At 43.1% G+C, this 14,351-nt stretch overlaps 1 protein-coding gene across 1 annotated transcript in view; it reads left to right on the top strand.

Moving 5' to 3' along the window:
- LOC119032328 (synapsin-3-like) overlaps positions 1 to 14,351 on the top strand; it is a 113,054-nt gene that overhangs the window by 21,586 nt on the left and 77,117 nt on the right. The window contains exons 3-4 of the mRNA XM_037121378.1: positions 2,454 to 2,511; positions 13,086 to 13,177. Of these exons, the coding sequence (XP_036977273.1) occupies positions 2,454 to 2,511; positions 13,086 to 13,177 (150 nt within the window). The remainder of the gene's footprint in view (positions 1 to 2,453; positions 2,512 to 13,085; positions 13,178 to 14,351) is intronic.

The following is a 14,351-nucleotide window of genomic DNA, read 5'->3' as shown; positions in this document are numbered from 1 at the left end:
AAATATGTGTCCAGCGTCGAGAATCCCCTTTGTAAACACAGCAGTATTAGCTCAACATCAAGTTTAGCGGAGTGAGTACAAATAGAAGCGGGGAAAACGGTACAAACGCCCTGGAGGGGCGATCGGTTGTGTCCGTGCACATGACTCATACGCTTCATATTAGTGGTACACAAGAGAAGGAACATATTCTCATGGTAAAAAAAAAAAAAAAAAGGAATTCAGCTCCGTGGTGTTTATGTAGTGGGCGTGTGCACGACTGGGAGAAGGAAAGCCCAGACCTCTTTGCAGGGCTGAATGTTTACGTTTGAACGTGTATGAAGCGGCCGTTCAAACCAAAGAGCCCAGTAAATCCAATTGATCACTTGGAGTGACGACATGTTTTGCAATACCTTGAAACACATACCAGTCATTTTTAGACGCTGAGCCTTGAGGTCCTCGCTCGTGCTCCGTGATGGTGGCAGCGCCCGCCTAGTATGTAGGTCAGTCACGCTGAAGATTCACGGCTTCCAAAATTACAGAGAATGAGACAGCGAGGGACCTGAAACTTTCAAGTCCAACAGCTGGGGGACGTTAAGAACAAGACTCCCCTCGGTCTCAGTGGCCATAATGAACATTAATGAACGGACCCAAAAGGACAGACGAAGGGAGATGAAAAACAAGCGGCGGGCAGGGAGAAGACAAGTGGAGGAGGCTCGGCTGGTGAGAGGCTCCGAGTGGGCCGAGAGGCACGCGAAATCCCTAACAGCCTGTCCCAGTAACCGGAGGCCTTCTAGCATGTAGCCTAGATCCTCGGCTACGCACAGTTCAGGCCTGAGGCCCTCGACAGATTGTTAGCTGTCCCACGCCTGCGAGGGGTGAGAGTTCAGCGCTGAGACCCAAAGAGCACTGGGACACAGCATGGCTTTAAATAACACAATGGATGAAAATGTGCGCGAGAGGATCAGAAATCCACAAGCTGACAGAGTTCTGCATTTCTACATAGTCTTTGTCAAAGGTATTGAGCAAATAAGCCAAAGCAGGTTGGTTTAGTTGTCGTGTTTCTTCAACTATTTCTCAGGAAAGCTGGCAGTTTCAGCTCAGCTTGCACTGTTAGAAGTTCGATTTGCGCTGCGGACCGCCACCTGGAAATCTGGTTCGGCAAAAGAAAATCTGAATACTGATTTTGCGTGTTCATAAATGATTCCTGCAGTAATGACAGTAATCAATTTGCGAGGCAGCTGGATTTGCAAAATCGCCTGAGCGTGTGATCTGGAAAATTCATCTTGCCAGGCTCCAAACAAGTCGAACACAGTGGTTAAACCAGGCAGCAGCCTGGGAGGAACTACTGGGAGGAACTACTGGCAGCTACAGGCGTGGGAGGCTTCTCTCGACCTCGGCAAAGCGTTTTGGTGACCGCCTGCCTCCACTACTCCGCTGTTGTTGGTCGAAGCTAGCCTGCGGTAGACGGTGATGGATGGTTTGTCCAACCTGATAAGCATCCCATAACCCACTGTGCACCTGTCCATTGTCTGTTGTGTGTAAAGTCATGACTCTCCACTGTTCACACTTGTTGCCATAGTTTAATTGCCCGAGTATCTATTTAACTGTTAAAACATCAGAGAAGAAGAAGTGTGTGCATAACTGAGGATCGCGTCTGGTTGAAGTTCCAAGCATTTGAAGTTTAACTGCGCAGCATGGTTGTAATGAACCAAATGTGAACGCGAACCACGTCAACCCTCCACAGTGGTTTCCTGTATACAAACTCCGGCTTTAAATAGCACACTGATTCACATACCTCTACATCAGTCAGAGCACAGCAGGTCGGATGGTAAGGCAGATAAATCTTCACAGCTTCCAGCAGCAAAAAAAAAAAAAAAAGCCAGTGCATCATTGTGTGTTTGCGCTGACCACAGACATGTTGAAAAGTGCTTATGGTTAACTCAAAAAAATCACTTGGTTAGGACTCGGAAAAACAATGCCTGGAAATCGATGTTTCATCACACACACACACGTACACACACACACACACACACACACACAAGGATTACCCTTCCATCAGTGTGCTCTCTTTATTAAAAGCACTATAGCTCACTAGTTGCTCTTTGCCAAGAGATTCTGTTTACTTGAAGCTCCACAAGGTCAGCTTCTGTAATTATGGAAAATATGAGTCATTATTTTGCCCGCTCACAAGGTATTTTGGAAGGTCTGTTGAAATTTCAGCTCTCCTTTGATCAAATAAACAAAGGATATTTTAAGGTTGTTTTGACTGTTGGGAGCCGGTACTGTTGGTGCGGCCGGGTTGTTGAAGTACACATAGAATAAAGACAGAATCAATCCTCGCCGTACAGTAACTTACACAATTTGATTAGTCTCCGTTGTAGCGACGTCATATCTGGAGATTATTAATCACATTAAAGGCTCCAGCTGTATCAATGTGTCAGTTCCCTGACGGCTTGTCTTGTGTTTCTTTGCAGGGCGAAGTATTTTCGAGGGAAGAAGCTGAACGGAGAATATGAGATCCGGGTGGAGCAGGTACGGTGGATTCGGCGTCACTTCTGCCTACTTAAAAAACTTCATGAGATGTATCATACTCTTACTCAGACTCATGGGAATTTAAATATGGCCATTCCCTCATATGTTACTTTGAAGGAATAATAAAACCATAAAGCAAAATATCGTGAATATACATTTAGAAAAATATGCTCATTGACTTTCTTGCCAAAATTTAGATGAGAAGTTTGATACCACTCATGTCTGTTGACTGAGCATGTTGGACATAGTCTGGAGATGTTTAGCTTAGCTTAGCATTAAGACTGGAAGCAGGGGGGAAACGGTTAGCTAGCTTAACCGAGGGTTTAGAAATCTGCCTACTAGCATCGCTAAAGTTCACTAATTAAAGCTATTTCCCTCGTTTTAAATCTTAATGACAAACCGGTCAAAGCTAATAACCTTTTCTTGCTCCAGCACCGGGCAGACATGTTTCAATCTTCTCATCTAACTCTTATGAAGTTGCCAAAGAAGCAGATATTACCAAAGGTTGAACTAATCTCATAAAACCGCCTAACTTTAACGCCTTTGTCCTAACATTACTTAAAGTATGCGCAGAAATATGCGTACGAGTCTAGACATACAGTATTTACAGTGCGTAGATAACATCTAATTTACCTCAAATAACTTCTGCGATACATCTGCAACCCATTGTTGAGACCGGAGCTGTCTTTGAAATGGAGTGGTGAGTTTTTACGAGAGGAGGAAAAAAGGCGACCACAAAAAGCTGGACCGGTGATTTTATAGCCTGTTTGCTCAGTGCTCTACTGTTGTGGTCACATCCTCTTTCTGGGCCGGGGTGGGGTTGGAATAAGAGTCCAGATTTTTCTATGGAATGTATATTCGCAGTGATTTGGAAAAAAGTGATTTAATAATGGTGCATTTTTGGCGTTAGAGATATTGAACCCCCAATAAAAATGTGGCGCCGTTAATTAGGCCCCTTCAGTGCATAGTAAAAGGGGACCACACGACCGGAGCTCAGCTACAGCTCCAGCTGACCTACTTAGATCTTGTTGGACCCTCCGCTCTTTCCCAGAAGCCCTCCGCGTCGACGATAACAAGTCAGTCGCTAATTGCCTTCAGCAGCCAGACTCTTCATAGGCTGCTGCTGCACCTCGCTGAGAGCCTTAGGACGATGGAAACCCAATCTCTGTGTGAAACGTTAGCGACACGCTGAGATGAACCCTTTTAGGGGACGACAATAAAAGCAGAGAGACCAACTGCACTTTCTCCCTTGCTCTTCAATCACGCTTCCTCCTTGGCTTTACATAGCAAACATCTCATCAAACATGGACTTTTCTCAGCGGTCTGCAGAAACACTGAAACAAACTTAGTTGGTCAAAACTACTGAAGTTTACCCTCTGTAGTGAATGTCTTCCTCTCAGGCCTGTTTTGGTACTTTCTTTGAACAAAAAATGATTATACACGCTAATTGGTATCTTATTTGGATGGACATCGACCTTAAAACGTATTTGTCTGCTGCCATCTTTCGTATTCATGCTGTTAGAGCTCTGTGAATCCATGCTCACACAAGCCCCAAACTAATGGAACTTCTCCCTGGCTTACTTGCTGCCATATAAGGTACCATCTTCAGACTCCAGCACGGACTCACCGCAGCATGTGATGCTGCAGCGGGGAGGCATGATGCCAAACTGTTTGAAAAAAGAAAGAGAGAGCCACTCCCGGCTTTGATTTCCTCGATGTAATATCAGTCATTAAGGCTACCCCGCCACCTGTACCTTCCCCAGACGTTGCCCCACAGCACATTTGTGATCCCATTGTTGTGGATCATTCCCTCTCATTTACATGACCCGCTTTGAAGTTACATTTGGCAGGCGCCCGAGGTCCTGTGTCCAGCGGGTAACTCTTTTTATCCTCTAAACACATGCTCATGAGACTGCCAGTGGTGGTTCTTCGTGCTGCTGGGTGTCTAATAAAGAACAGACTTGAAGCCACTGCTCTTTTGCTAAATGATAAAACATGTTCAGCAGTAGTTCGTGTTGCTGCGAGTGCCAAAAGAATGCCAAGCGATCCTCTCAGTCAGATTAATATAGCAGTGAAACCTTTTTTTTTTTCTTTTTTTGATTCCAAATGAAAACACGGCGAGAAATGTAAAGATTGTCTCACGCCAAATTCAATTCACGCGAGGAGAGCTGGGAGTTGTATATTAACTTCCTCAGTCTCCCTCTCACTCTCAGTTAATCCCTTGTGGTTTAAAGGGAGAGTTAATGTGGAGTTCAATCAGGTCAGTGCTCATATATCATGAGCCTGTGACTCACTTAAACCACGAGATCCACAAAACTAACACTAAGGTAAAGACCAAATTACAATCATACAGTTTTCTCCCTAGTATGAACCTCTTCTTCTTCTTTTTTTAACCGCAATGTCTTAATCTGAGGTCAAACAATAAAAGTCTTCAGTCATGATAGCAGCTTTCCGAGCTTGTCACAATGGTACCTAGAGGACTAGACTAGACTAGAGGACATAGATGTAATCGCTGTGATGTCTTTCTGAAGAACCATTGTGAAGCTCAGTGTGGCAGCTCCAGCCATCCTAGCAGCGCCTAGGAATGTGACCATATATACCCATTTTCATGTAAATTAAAGTGCTCCTGTGATCAGTGATCCGGCACTTATAAATGGAAGCTTATCCATTAGTCCTGCGGGACAGAAAGAAAAAAGTGTTTTGTAGTGTAGTGAACCAGTTATGTTAGCCGATAGCAGTGAGTGAATGTTGCTGACAGGCAAACAGCAGGAGACCTAGCTCAGGAGAGATGGTTAAACCAAATCACAATCTTACTGACAATATATTTAATTTATTTATGATTGTTGATTTATATATTTTTATATTTTAGCGATATATTTATATTGTGTTGATAATGCACATATGATTATTTAAAACAGATGCAATGTGTCATTAAGGATCTTCAGGTGTTCTCATTGGAAGTTAACCATGCTGGCTTTTGTTCCTTGACTGATTCTTAAGCTATTAGCTAGCAGCCTTCTGGGCCTCTTGGTGAAAAAGCCAACGAGCATGTTTTATGACATATTTAACTTTAAAGGTGCAATCTCTGATCCAAATGTAAACAAGTGTTACCACACTGCTAAAATGAATTACACTCACTAACACAGAGGAAGGACTGAAGCCTTTAATAACTGATCGATTAGCATTTCTTGTGACAGATAAACAGCCAACTCAAATGAAATTTAAGTGATCAGAAAAATGCCTTTTTAAAGTGAAATTTATGGGATGCGATGAAACTTAACACAGGCTAAGTAATAAAGCCTGTGACTTGTAAAGTCCATAGCATCTTTTCTCCCAATATTTACCTCAAGATTGCTAACACGAGCAAACTCTAGCTAATGTAAGCCACTGGTCGTATCAGACCAAGTAAGACCATAACACCTGCGTTCACTGAAGCAGGCAAGGGTGCATGATACAGCTTGAGTGTTTGACTTTTTATTTATAAGAGGAGAACTCCGATATATTTTTCTGTCGTAAGTTACATCTCACTCTAAAGTTGACCTGAGCTTTTGACCCACTTGTCTGCTATTTTCTGATTAGAAGTTTCCTTGGGGAGTTTTATCTCACAGTAGGTGACTAGAGATAATTCAGCCCACTGACTCTGATTTGTTACCTGGACACATATGCTCGCCAATTTGCAGTTGAACCCAGGGATTATGTGCATTCATTGAAAATCGTGGTGTGTTCCAGAGATCTTGGGAGCTTAGGGGATTAGGTATTGCCTATTGTACGGAGCCTTTTGTTGTCCTTTTAAAGTACATGGGATGTGTGTAGTGTGGTGGCAGTGCCAGGCTGAGGGACTAGTGAGCTGAGATCCTCTGATGTTTGGCACCTTGAGAATTATGAAGATCTATTGTGAAAAAAAAAAACCGAACGATCACCTGCTGCTACCAGAGTTAATCACAGCGACGATGACACCCGACAGAAGGCAAGCCTAACAGACTGCCTGTTTGCTGCCCACAAGCCTCTGCGAAAGTCATAAACACGGCAATTTTGCACAATTGGACAAATTAGGCAGTTAAATTTGAAGGGCTCTGTTGTTTGTGAAAGAACAAGGGGAGGTTCTTCAGCCTGGCCGGACCATGTGTGGTTTGGGTCGGGCAGGGCAACATCTGCTCAGCAGGCATATGACCTCAGTGCCGTCCACGCTCCTTTCTGCTGCAGTCATGGCAGCTCACAGGCAGTTGGCTGTATGTTATCCGTACCCTTTTTTGGCTGGTATTTGCACATGACATGGGGCATCTGGGCAGAAGTTGCGAAAGACGGATGATTAGGATCGGTACTTGCTGCAGACATCTGACTGACCCAGCTGCCCCCACGCCTTCTGTTGCCCTGTGGCATTTAGCATCTGTCTTGGATTTCAACATTTAGCGCCTCAATGGATTATTTCACTGCTGTACAAGGTGGTAGTGATTAGCAGCAAATGCCTCTCTGTGGTGCACATGAATGGTCCACTGTACTTCAGACCTCTTCAGTTGCATCAGTATGTGATTCAACCGAGCTTATTGAGAGTTACTTAAATTCAGAGGCAGTCAACAAAGCAGTCTGCCCTCCAACTGCAAATCAAATCACAACCGTGACACTTCTCTCATAGCATTAGTACACAGGACTGAGCTAACAAACTACTGATTAGGTTTAGGAAAAGATTGTGGTTTGTGTTTTAAATAAGTAAGCTTGACTAAGCCCAAAACGAAATGAAATTTTAGGTGAATGACAGTTAAAGTGTGTCACGTTAAATAAAAGCAGTGACTTTTGGCTTTCCACGGTACACGGACAGCAGTCTCCCAAGTGAAGGTCTTGTGCCCAACCGCCAATCAAGGCATTAGGAATTAAAACCTGGATACAGAATCTGCTGTGTAGCACCTTAAGACAAAAAAAGCTCGACTTTGCGGGTATAAATCACAAAAATGTGATGTCTAGTATGTGCGCAACTTCGTTCAAGATTGCCATGTGAATGCCTTGTTAAAAAGCAAGTTTATCTCTGCCTGAATACCCTGTCGCCTGATTTCGTCCTCTGCTTAGAAAAAAAAAAGAAAAACTACGTCCATACAACATTCTCTATAGGTTTTGGCTGCTCAAGGTCGTCCCCATTGAAACTGAAGAGGTGAAGCAATAAAAGAAGCACTTTGTGTCACAGAAAAAAAAAAAAAATCAAGTAAAAACAAAAAAAACATCTATTTTCAGATATGAAGGAAACCACACAATAAGAGGCCGCATCTGGGTGTTCTGATTTTATCAGCAGTCCGCTCACTCGGGACCAAGAAAGAAAAAAAAAAAAACTAGAACGAGGTCAGTGTTAAAAGGAATATAATAGTCATTTATGAAGAAGACAAATTAAAGTACAGTGAGGTTAATTATGCCTTAGATCAGCATTAACAGTCTATTTTCATCTATTGGCTGCTTGAAATACCCACTCCTATAATTATGAAACGTGATACATTTAATTACATACTTCAGTTATACCTTGGGTAATGTATGCTTTTCATCCCTTACAGTTTAAATGATGCCTCCTTATTGACCAATCATTTAAACCGCTTTAATGGATTAGTCATCGACTGACATCTTGGCTGCTGCTTATTCTACGGCTGACATTTCAAGGGCTTCCAGCGTCTTTGTGTTAATTGTCATTTTAACGGAATTCTCGCTCTTTAGCTGACAGATGAGCTCCTGAATTTTGACATTTCAGCTGTTGTCACTTCACATTCAACAGTGCACACACGTCAGCTGTCTCCAGCGCGTAAACTGTTATTACAAGTGCTTTCACCATTATTTATAATTCATGTAATGACCGTTCAACTTGCACTTCACCTGGTGATTTTAGTGATTACGTTAAAAATGTGTTAATATTTCGGTGGTTTGGATGGCTCAGACGTCGACTGGAACCTCAGCTGCTATTTATAAGATAAGAAGTCATAATTATGAGATAAAAAGATAAACATTTAACTTATGATTATGACTTACCATTAAGTTTTTATCAATTTCTTTTCGTTAACTGGAAGAAATGGGCCTCAGTGTGTTTACTTTTGGCTCGTCACCCACCATTAAGTTCCACTTTTGGCCCTCTAAGGGATAAAGTGTGGGCACCCATGATTTAAGTGTTTAAACTTAAACTGACCTTCAACTCAAGTTACATTTTTTTACATTCACGGCACAAGTAAGCACTTCAATTTTCCTCTGAACATTTATCCTTTAATTTATTGTGTTGCCCAGAAAGAGTCCTCAGCTTCAGTGGTCCCTCTCAGTTGTTTGTGCCAAAGGACAAAAGGTCCTGTTTACAGTTTGACTCGTGACCAAACAAAAGGCACCTTAACCACCTGAACCTCAGTGACATGGGTTAGTCCGAATCTAAAAATACCCACCAAGATTCCAGATGAGCGACTGTCAAGTGGTGTTTACTGTACTGTCCGCAGGTTCACATGGCTTGGCAGTCAGCGACTGAGTGCGTGTAGCAATGCAGGGATAAAAGAGGCTTGCCTGTAAATTGCTTTGGCTAAGCTAAACCGGTGCCTTGCACCCCTGTACCTTTTGTAAGATATTAGGTATTATTAATCCAAGTCTGAGATTAAGTTCCATTTTCATGTAAATTGTAATTGTAATTGTAAAATGCTCCTGTGATCAGTGATCCAGCACTTATAAATGGAAGCTTATCCATCAGCAGTTTCCTGTGGGGGAGAAAGGAAAGTGTTTTGTAGTTTAGGGAACCAGTTAGGATAGCTGATAGCAGTGAGTGAATGTGGCTGACAGGCAAACAACAGAAGGCCTAGCTCAGTAAGGAGACATGGTTTAACCAAATCGCACCCATACTGTCCTCTGTAATTTGGTTTCCTCTAACAGGTTGGCTGAAACAGTTCTTGAGATGAGAAGAATCAGCTCTGGGAGCAGTTGTCCCATGCATCACTTCCTGTTTTCCTTTCCCAGGGCAAGAGCTGCTTCTAGACAAGTGTCTGAATGTATTACCATGATGGTAACCATGGCACTGTGAAAAGGCCTCCTGTCCTGGCTTCTGGGCCTGTGCCCCACACCAGCCACTCCATCCATTACTGCCCAATGACAGTGGTTGTTAGCACTCCTCTTGCCCAGAATCTGGCCAATCAGAGGTGCCGTGGAATGCTCGGCCCTTGCCAAAACGTTGCCCGCTCTCTTGTTTTATCTGGTTGCAGCAAAAGTCAACATAGGCCCCAGTGTTTGGGATGGGATTTGTTTGGGAGATGCAGCGGCGATGGAGGATGTGTGGTTGTGTTAAAGTGTCATGCCTTTTAAGAGTCTTTTCTAGCAAGGCGTGTTGCTGCTGAGCGCACAGATGTTTCTTTCAGAAGTGGGGAAAGCTGAGCTGAGAAAAGGAAGGGAACCAAGTGCATGTCCTTGAGGCACATAGAGTATGAGTGGCGCCTCACTGTCCCCTAAATAAGATTACGGCATTTACTCGCCCCCTGTGCTTCCTCTGAGAGTGCAACACAATAAATAAAAGAGGTGGGTGTTTTTATTTTTTTTTTTCTCTTGGCAAAAAAAACAACAACCCAGTATCGTAATGCTGGCACATTCTTTTCAAAACCAACTCACTCCCCCATACAGAGTTTACAGAGGGAAATTTATCTCCGAGAGAATATTGCTGATAATATTTCCTTTTCATGTAGATGAAAGCCCATGTAAAGCAGGCTTAAAGTCTCAAATGACGATCACAGTAGGAGAATGTGTAGATAGCAGTTGACTCAACATGCTATGTAAATTGGCAGGAGCTGGGTTGAGTGCCGGGTCAGCCGCAGGATTTGCTTCCATCCCCATAAATATTGCCGTTTTTGAAGGCTGATCTATATAAGACGTGTTTCACTGCCTGGTGCAGGGCAGATAGTTTGCTGATGCAGGAAACCACCTCAGAGAGACCGGTGAGGACTGAACCAAAACAGTGAACTGCCGGCTGTAAAACCAAAACAATGAACTGAAAGAGTAGAGTGATGACCCTCTGTTGCTTCATGCAAATGATACAAACATAAAGTAGTAACATGCTGCACAATCAAGCTGTTACGTATTTATTTATGTCGCCAGGCCAGAAGACCATCCATCGACCCTCCAGCCACAAACCGACTTCTTTGATTATCCGACTCCCATGTGGAAAAGCCATGTGCTGTACATGTGTGCAGGCTACACTCCAAAATGCAAAATATCCTCTGTAGAAGGAATCTGCTCACTGAGTGTTGGTGAGGAATATTTGACTTGCACCGATTATTCCCATATAGCCAAAATAAACTAAACATCTTGATAAAATCACTTCCTAATACTAAAAAGCTACATAGATTAAAATGTGCTATAGAGGTGTATTGACGTACTTGAGCTCTACAGCCAAAAGCAGTGTTGACACACAATGTGATTGTGTTTTCTCCGTGTTCTCAGCGGCACCATGCTGTGGCCTCAGTTTGTCCCATCTATGGATGTCATTTCCAACGGATTTGTTTTTCCTTTGAGTAACATTTCATTGTTGATCACAGCCATCCTTTTATGCAGAGGGAGTGAAGGATTGCATCTGGTCCATTGCTGACTCAGGTTCAGAGTACTCAGACAGATGAAATGCAGCCATGTTCTCTTTGTAGCCGTGTGTTTGGTAGCTGACCACGTCGTGTCAAATTGAATTTTTGTTTTTTTTTCCGCAGAGAGTCAGCAGGCTGCTTGTTTGGAGCGCATTAAATCCCCGGCATCAGTGTCACTCCTCATACTTGGAAGTGATGTGAAGGCTAACAAATGGCAGCGATTCATGTCTGAGGTCAACTGGGAGCTGTTTAGTGTCCCTCCGGGGCTTTCTGTACCTGGAGTTTACGATGATGCGGCCTTGAGGCTGGACCCTGCCAGGAAACATAGGATATATGTGATACAACAGTCTGTTAGACTGACTGAAAACATTCTCAGCCCTCAGCAACCTTTACCCCCCCACTACCTCCCTGAGGAAAGATGCAGAGCATGTTCAGAGTGAAGCAAACATTTTGTTTTGTTGCTCTGTCCTAAGCAGCACAGCCACACTAAATAAGAGCTTCTTAAGCATTTTGCAAACTGTTATTATATATAAATCTATCCTCCTATACATGCCCATTAAGGAAGTATTTTAAACCTATTTGCATGCTTTGGTGAATAAATGATTACCGCTTACTTAACGTTTTGGAATCAGTCCAGTAGATTGCCTCAGCTGGCAGCTACAGTGTAAGCCTTTGGGGCAAATCTGTCCTTTAGAATTGCTTGTTTTTTGCCACAGAGAGTCTCAGTTTGTTATTCTAAGTGTACAATTGTTGGCTCTTCTAGATTGTTGGTAATATGTAAATCATAGTCTCATTTAGAGTTAAACGGATGATAAAGCAGGGTATCCTTCCGACACGGTTACTTATGATTGAAAAGTCACCGCCATGCCTTACTTGCATCAGGATATCCTCCTTAGCTCCACCCTCTTATTCAGAAATGGTCCCTTCTGATTCAGTAAGACCAACAATGTCAAACTTTGAACGGTGGTTGACCTAAAACCAACGGGTGACACCTAAAGGTGGGTTTAGTGCGATAGCAATATAACAATTTGCACTAAATACAAATCACATTCCCATCAATAAAGAAGCTGATGGGTGTATCATGTGTTTTGCAGGTATTTGTTGATAAAAACAAGGTAAATTTGGTGCATTTCAGACAAAAGTGTCCTCCATTGCACCTGTAACCAAAACCCTCTGCATCAGTTTTCCGCTGCTGCTTGGTTCCTCTTTAGCCAAAGTAACTGTATTCTGACAATGTTGATTCCAGCACAAGATATTAGAATGAGTTGAATTTACATGCACTTATTTCTCACACTGAAATCCTTTAGTAAGATGCCTTTTGTCGCCATTAATGTGACAGTAACAGTTCAGGCCAGCAGCACATCAATAGACATGTTGACTGTGGTGACAGTCATTAGCAGGAAAATTGAATTGTGCCTCTGGTTCTGGTCCTTCAAGAAAGTCCATTCCCAGAAGTCTGCTTTCGCCCCTCCTTTCGAGTATTTTTGGGAGTTTGACTGAGTCATTAGGTAGCCGGGCTACAGCCTTTCACAAGACTCTCACTGTCCTGGAGGCCACAGACTGGGGATAACTCAATTTGGCTTCTCTCACCAACTGTGTCTGTCTCTGTGACTCTCTTGTCTTTTTCTCCCCGCAGAAATGTAAAATTAAGTCAAGCTGAAAAAATTTATTGTCCGCCCTGTCTCAGTAGTCAGAGATACTTTTCTTGTCTTTGTTTTTTTTTTTTTTTTTTTTTTTTTTTTTTTTCCTTTTAATTTTTATAGGAATTTTGTCAAATGAAAGTGCTGGAGCCTGCATCTGCAGCTCAGTCACATGGCGTTCATGAGTCCAGGGCATGAAAACAAGAGAACATTTTTTACTTTCGCTTTCCAAAATGAATATATTCATGTCAGAAAAGACCTTTTGTTCATCCAAGCTCTGAGTCAGGGAGTCAATAACTGAGGACAAACTTGACCTCATTCTGTATGTTTGTTGTGGAATGGGCCATCTGACGTCGGGCTGTTCTTTCTGCAGGCGGAGTTCTCGGAGATCAACCTGGCTTCCTACGTGAACACGGGGTGTATGGTGGACATGCAGGTCAACAAAGGTGGCACCAGAGTGGTCAGGTAAGACGCTCGGGGGGGGGAAGGAGCTCGAGCCCCTTTGACGCATTTGCCCACGCAATCTGTAATCTGCCTCAGTGAGCCTGCACAAAGACTCCTGTTCTTTCCTCTCGGTGGCACTGAGCATGACTGTGTATATATAACATTGCTTGCACTCAGAGAAATCAAGGCTGTAATGTGATTATGCTGTGGGAAGACAAAACAAAGAGACTTCTTACCCTATTTCAACCTTGGTGGGAAATTTGTGCGACATTGTTATAAAAACGATGGATTCAAACTGTTTCATCTTGTCAGCTCGTGATTATACACTAGTCCTCCCTGTCACCATAATGTTATTCCTTATTGCAAAATGCATGTTGTGCATGAGTCTGATGTCTGTCGGCGCTCGGACGATACCAGTAATTCCTGTCAGGCCATTGGTTGCATTTTCAGCTCGCGGAGCGAGTTGGAAACTAGTTGAGCTCGTCTCTGCACACGTATTTCTAATCAATGTGTAGAAATGAGATTATCTTTGAGTCATATAGCCTCTCATCACAGCTGTTGTGGGCTGGCCATGCTGACATCTACTCGCACTATATACATCAGCTTCATGCCTATAATCACGGCAAAAAATAAACAGAATGAGTCATTTTTATGCTATTCTTGGCTAGCTGCTGAGCACTTGGGTCATTTGGGTGCATCTGAAGTACAAAAAATAACCCCATTCATCGTGCAGTGGCAGAGGTGGCCTCTGGCCAATGAGCTGCTCCTGTAGCAGCAGCAGTTAGACAAGTGAGCTGGGTGTGTAAATAGACTGCTCTGTTATGTGAAGTCGGCACTCCAGGCGATCACTGACGATCAGCTGATCTCGGAGGTAAAGATGACTTCATGCTCCTGCTCAGCTGACACACTAATACCATCAGAGCTTTAAACAAGAAGTGGGTATGATTACGCTTTTATATTGTTTCATAAAAGGGTTAGTTAATAGTGATTATCAACTGACTCTGCAGTTCTACTCAGCTGAACAAAACGTTTAGCTTCTTTAAGCTCATTGTTTTGGTTTTGTAGCCCAAACTTAGCTGTTGTAGTTCAGTCTCATCGCTCTAATCAGCAACATTTACAGCCTCAGCAGGCAGCTGTAAAACCTGACTGCACAGTATCTGCCTAGCACCAAAGAAAAGACAAGCAAAGTTAGCGA

Source organism: Acanthopagrus latus, chromosome 14 (genome assembly GCF_904848185.1).
Source record: "Acanthopagrus latus isolate v.2019 chromosome 14, fAcaLat1.1, whole genome shotgun sequence".
Lineage (NCBI taxonomy): Eukaryota > Metazoa > Chordata > Actinopteri > Spariformes > Sparidae > Acanthopagrus > Acanthopagrus latus.
This window is presented reverse-complemented; position numbering and strand designations above follow the sequence as displayed.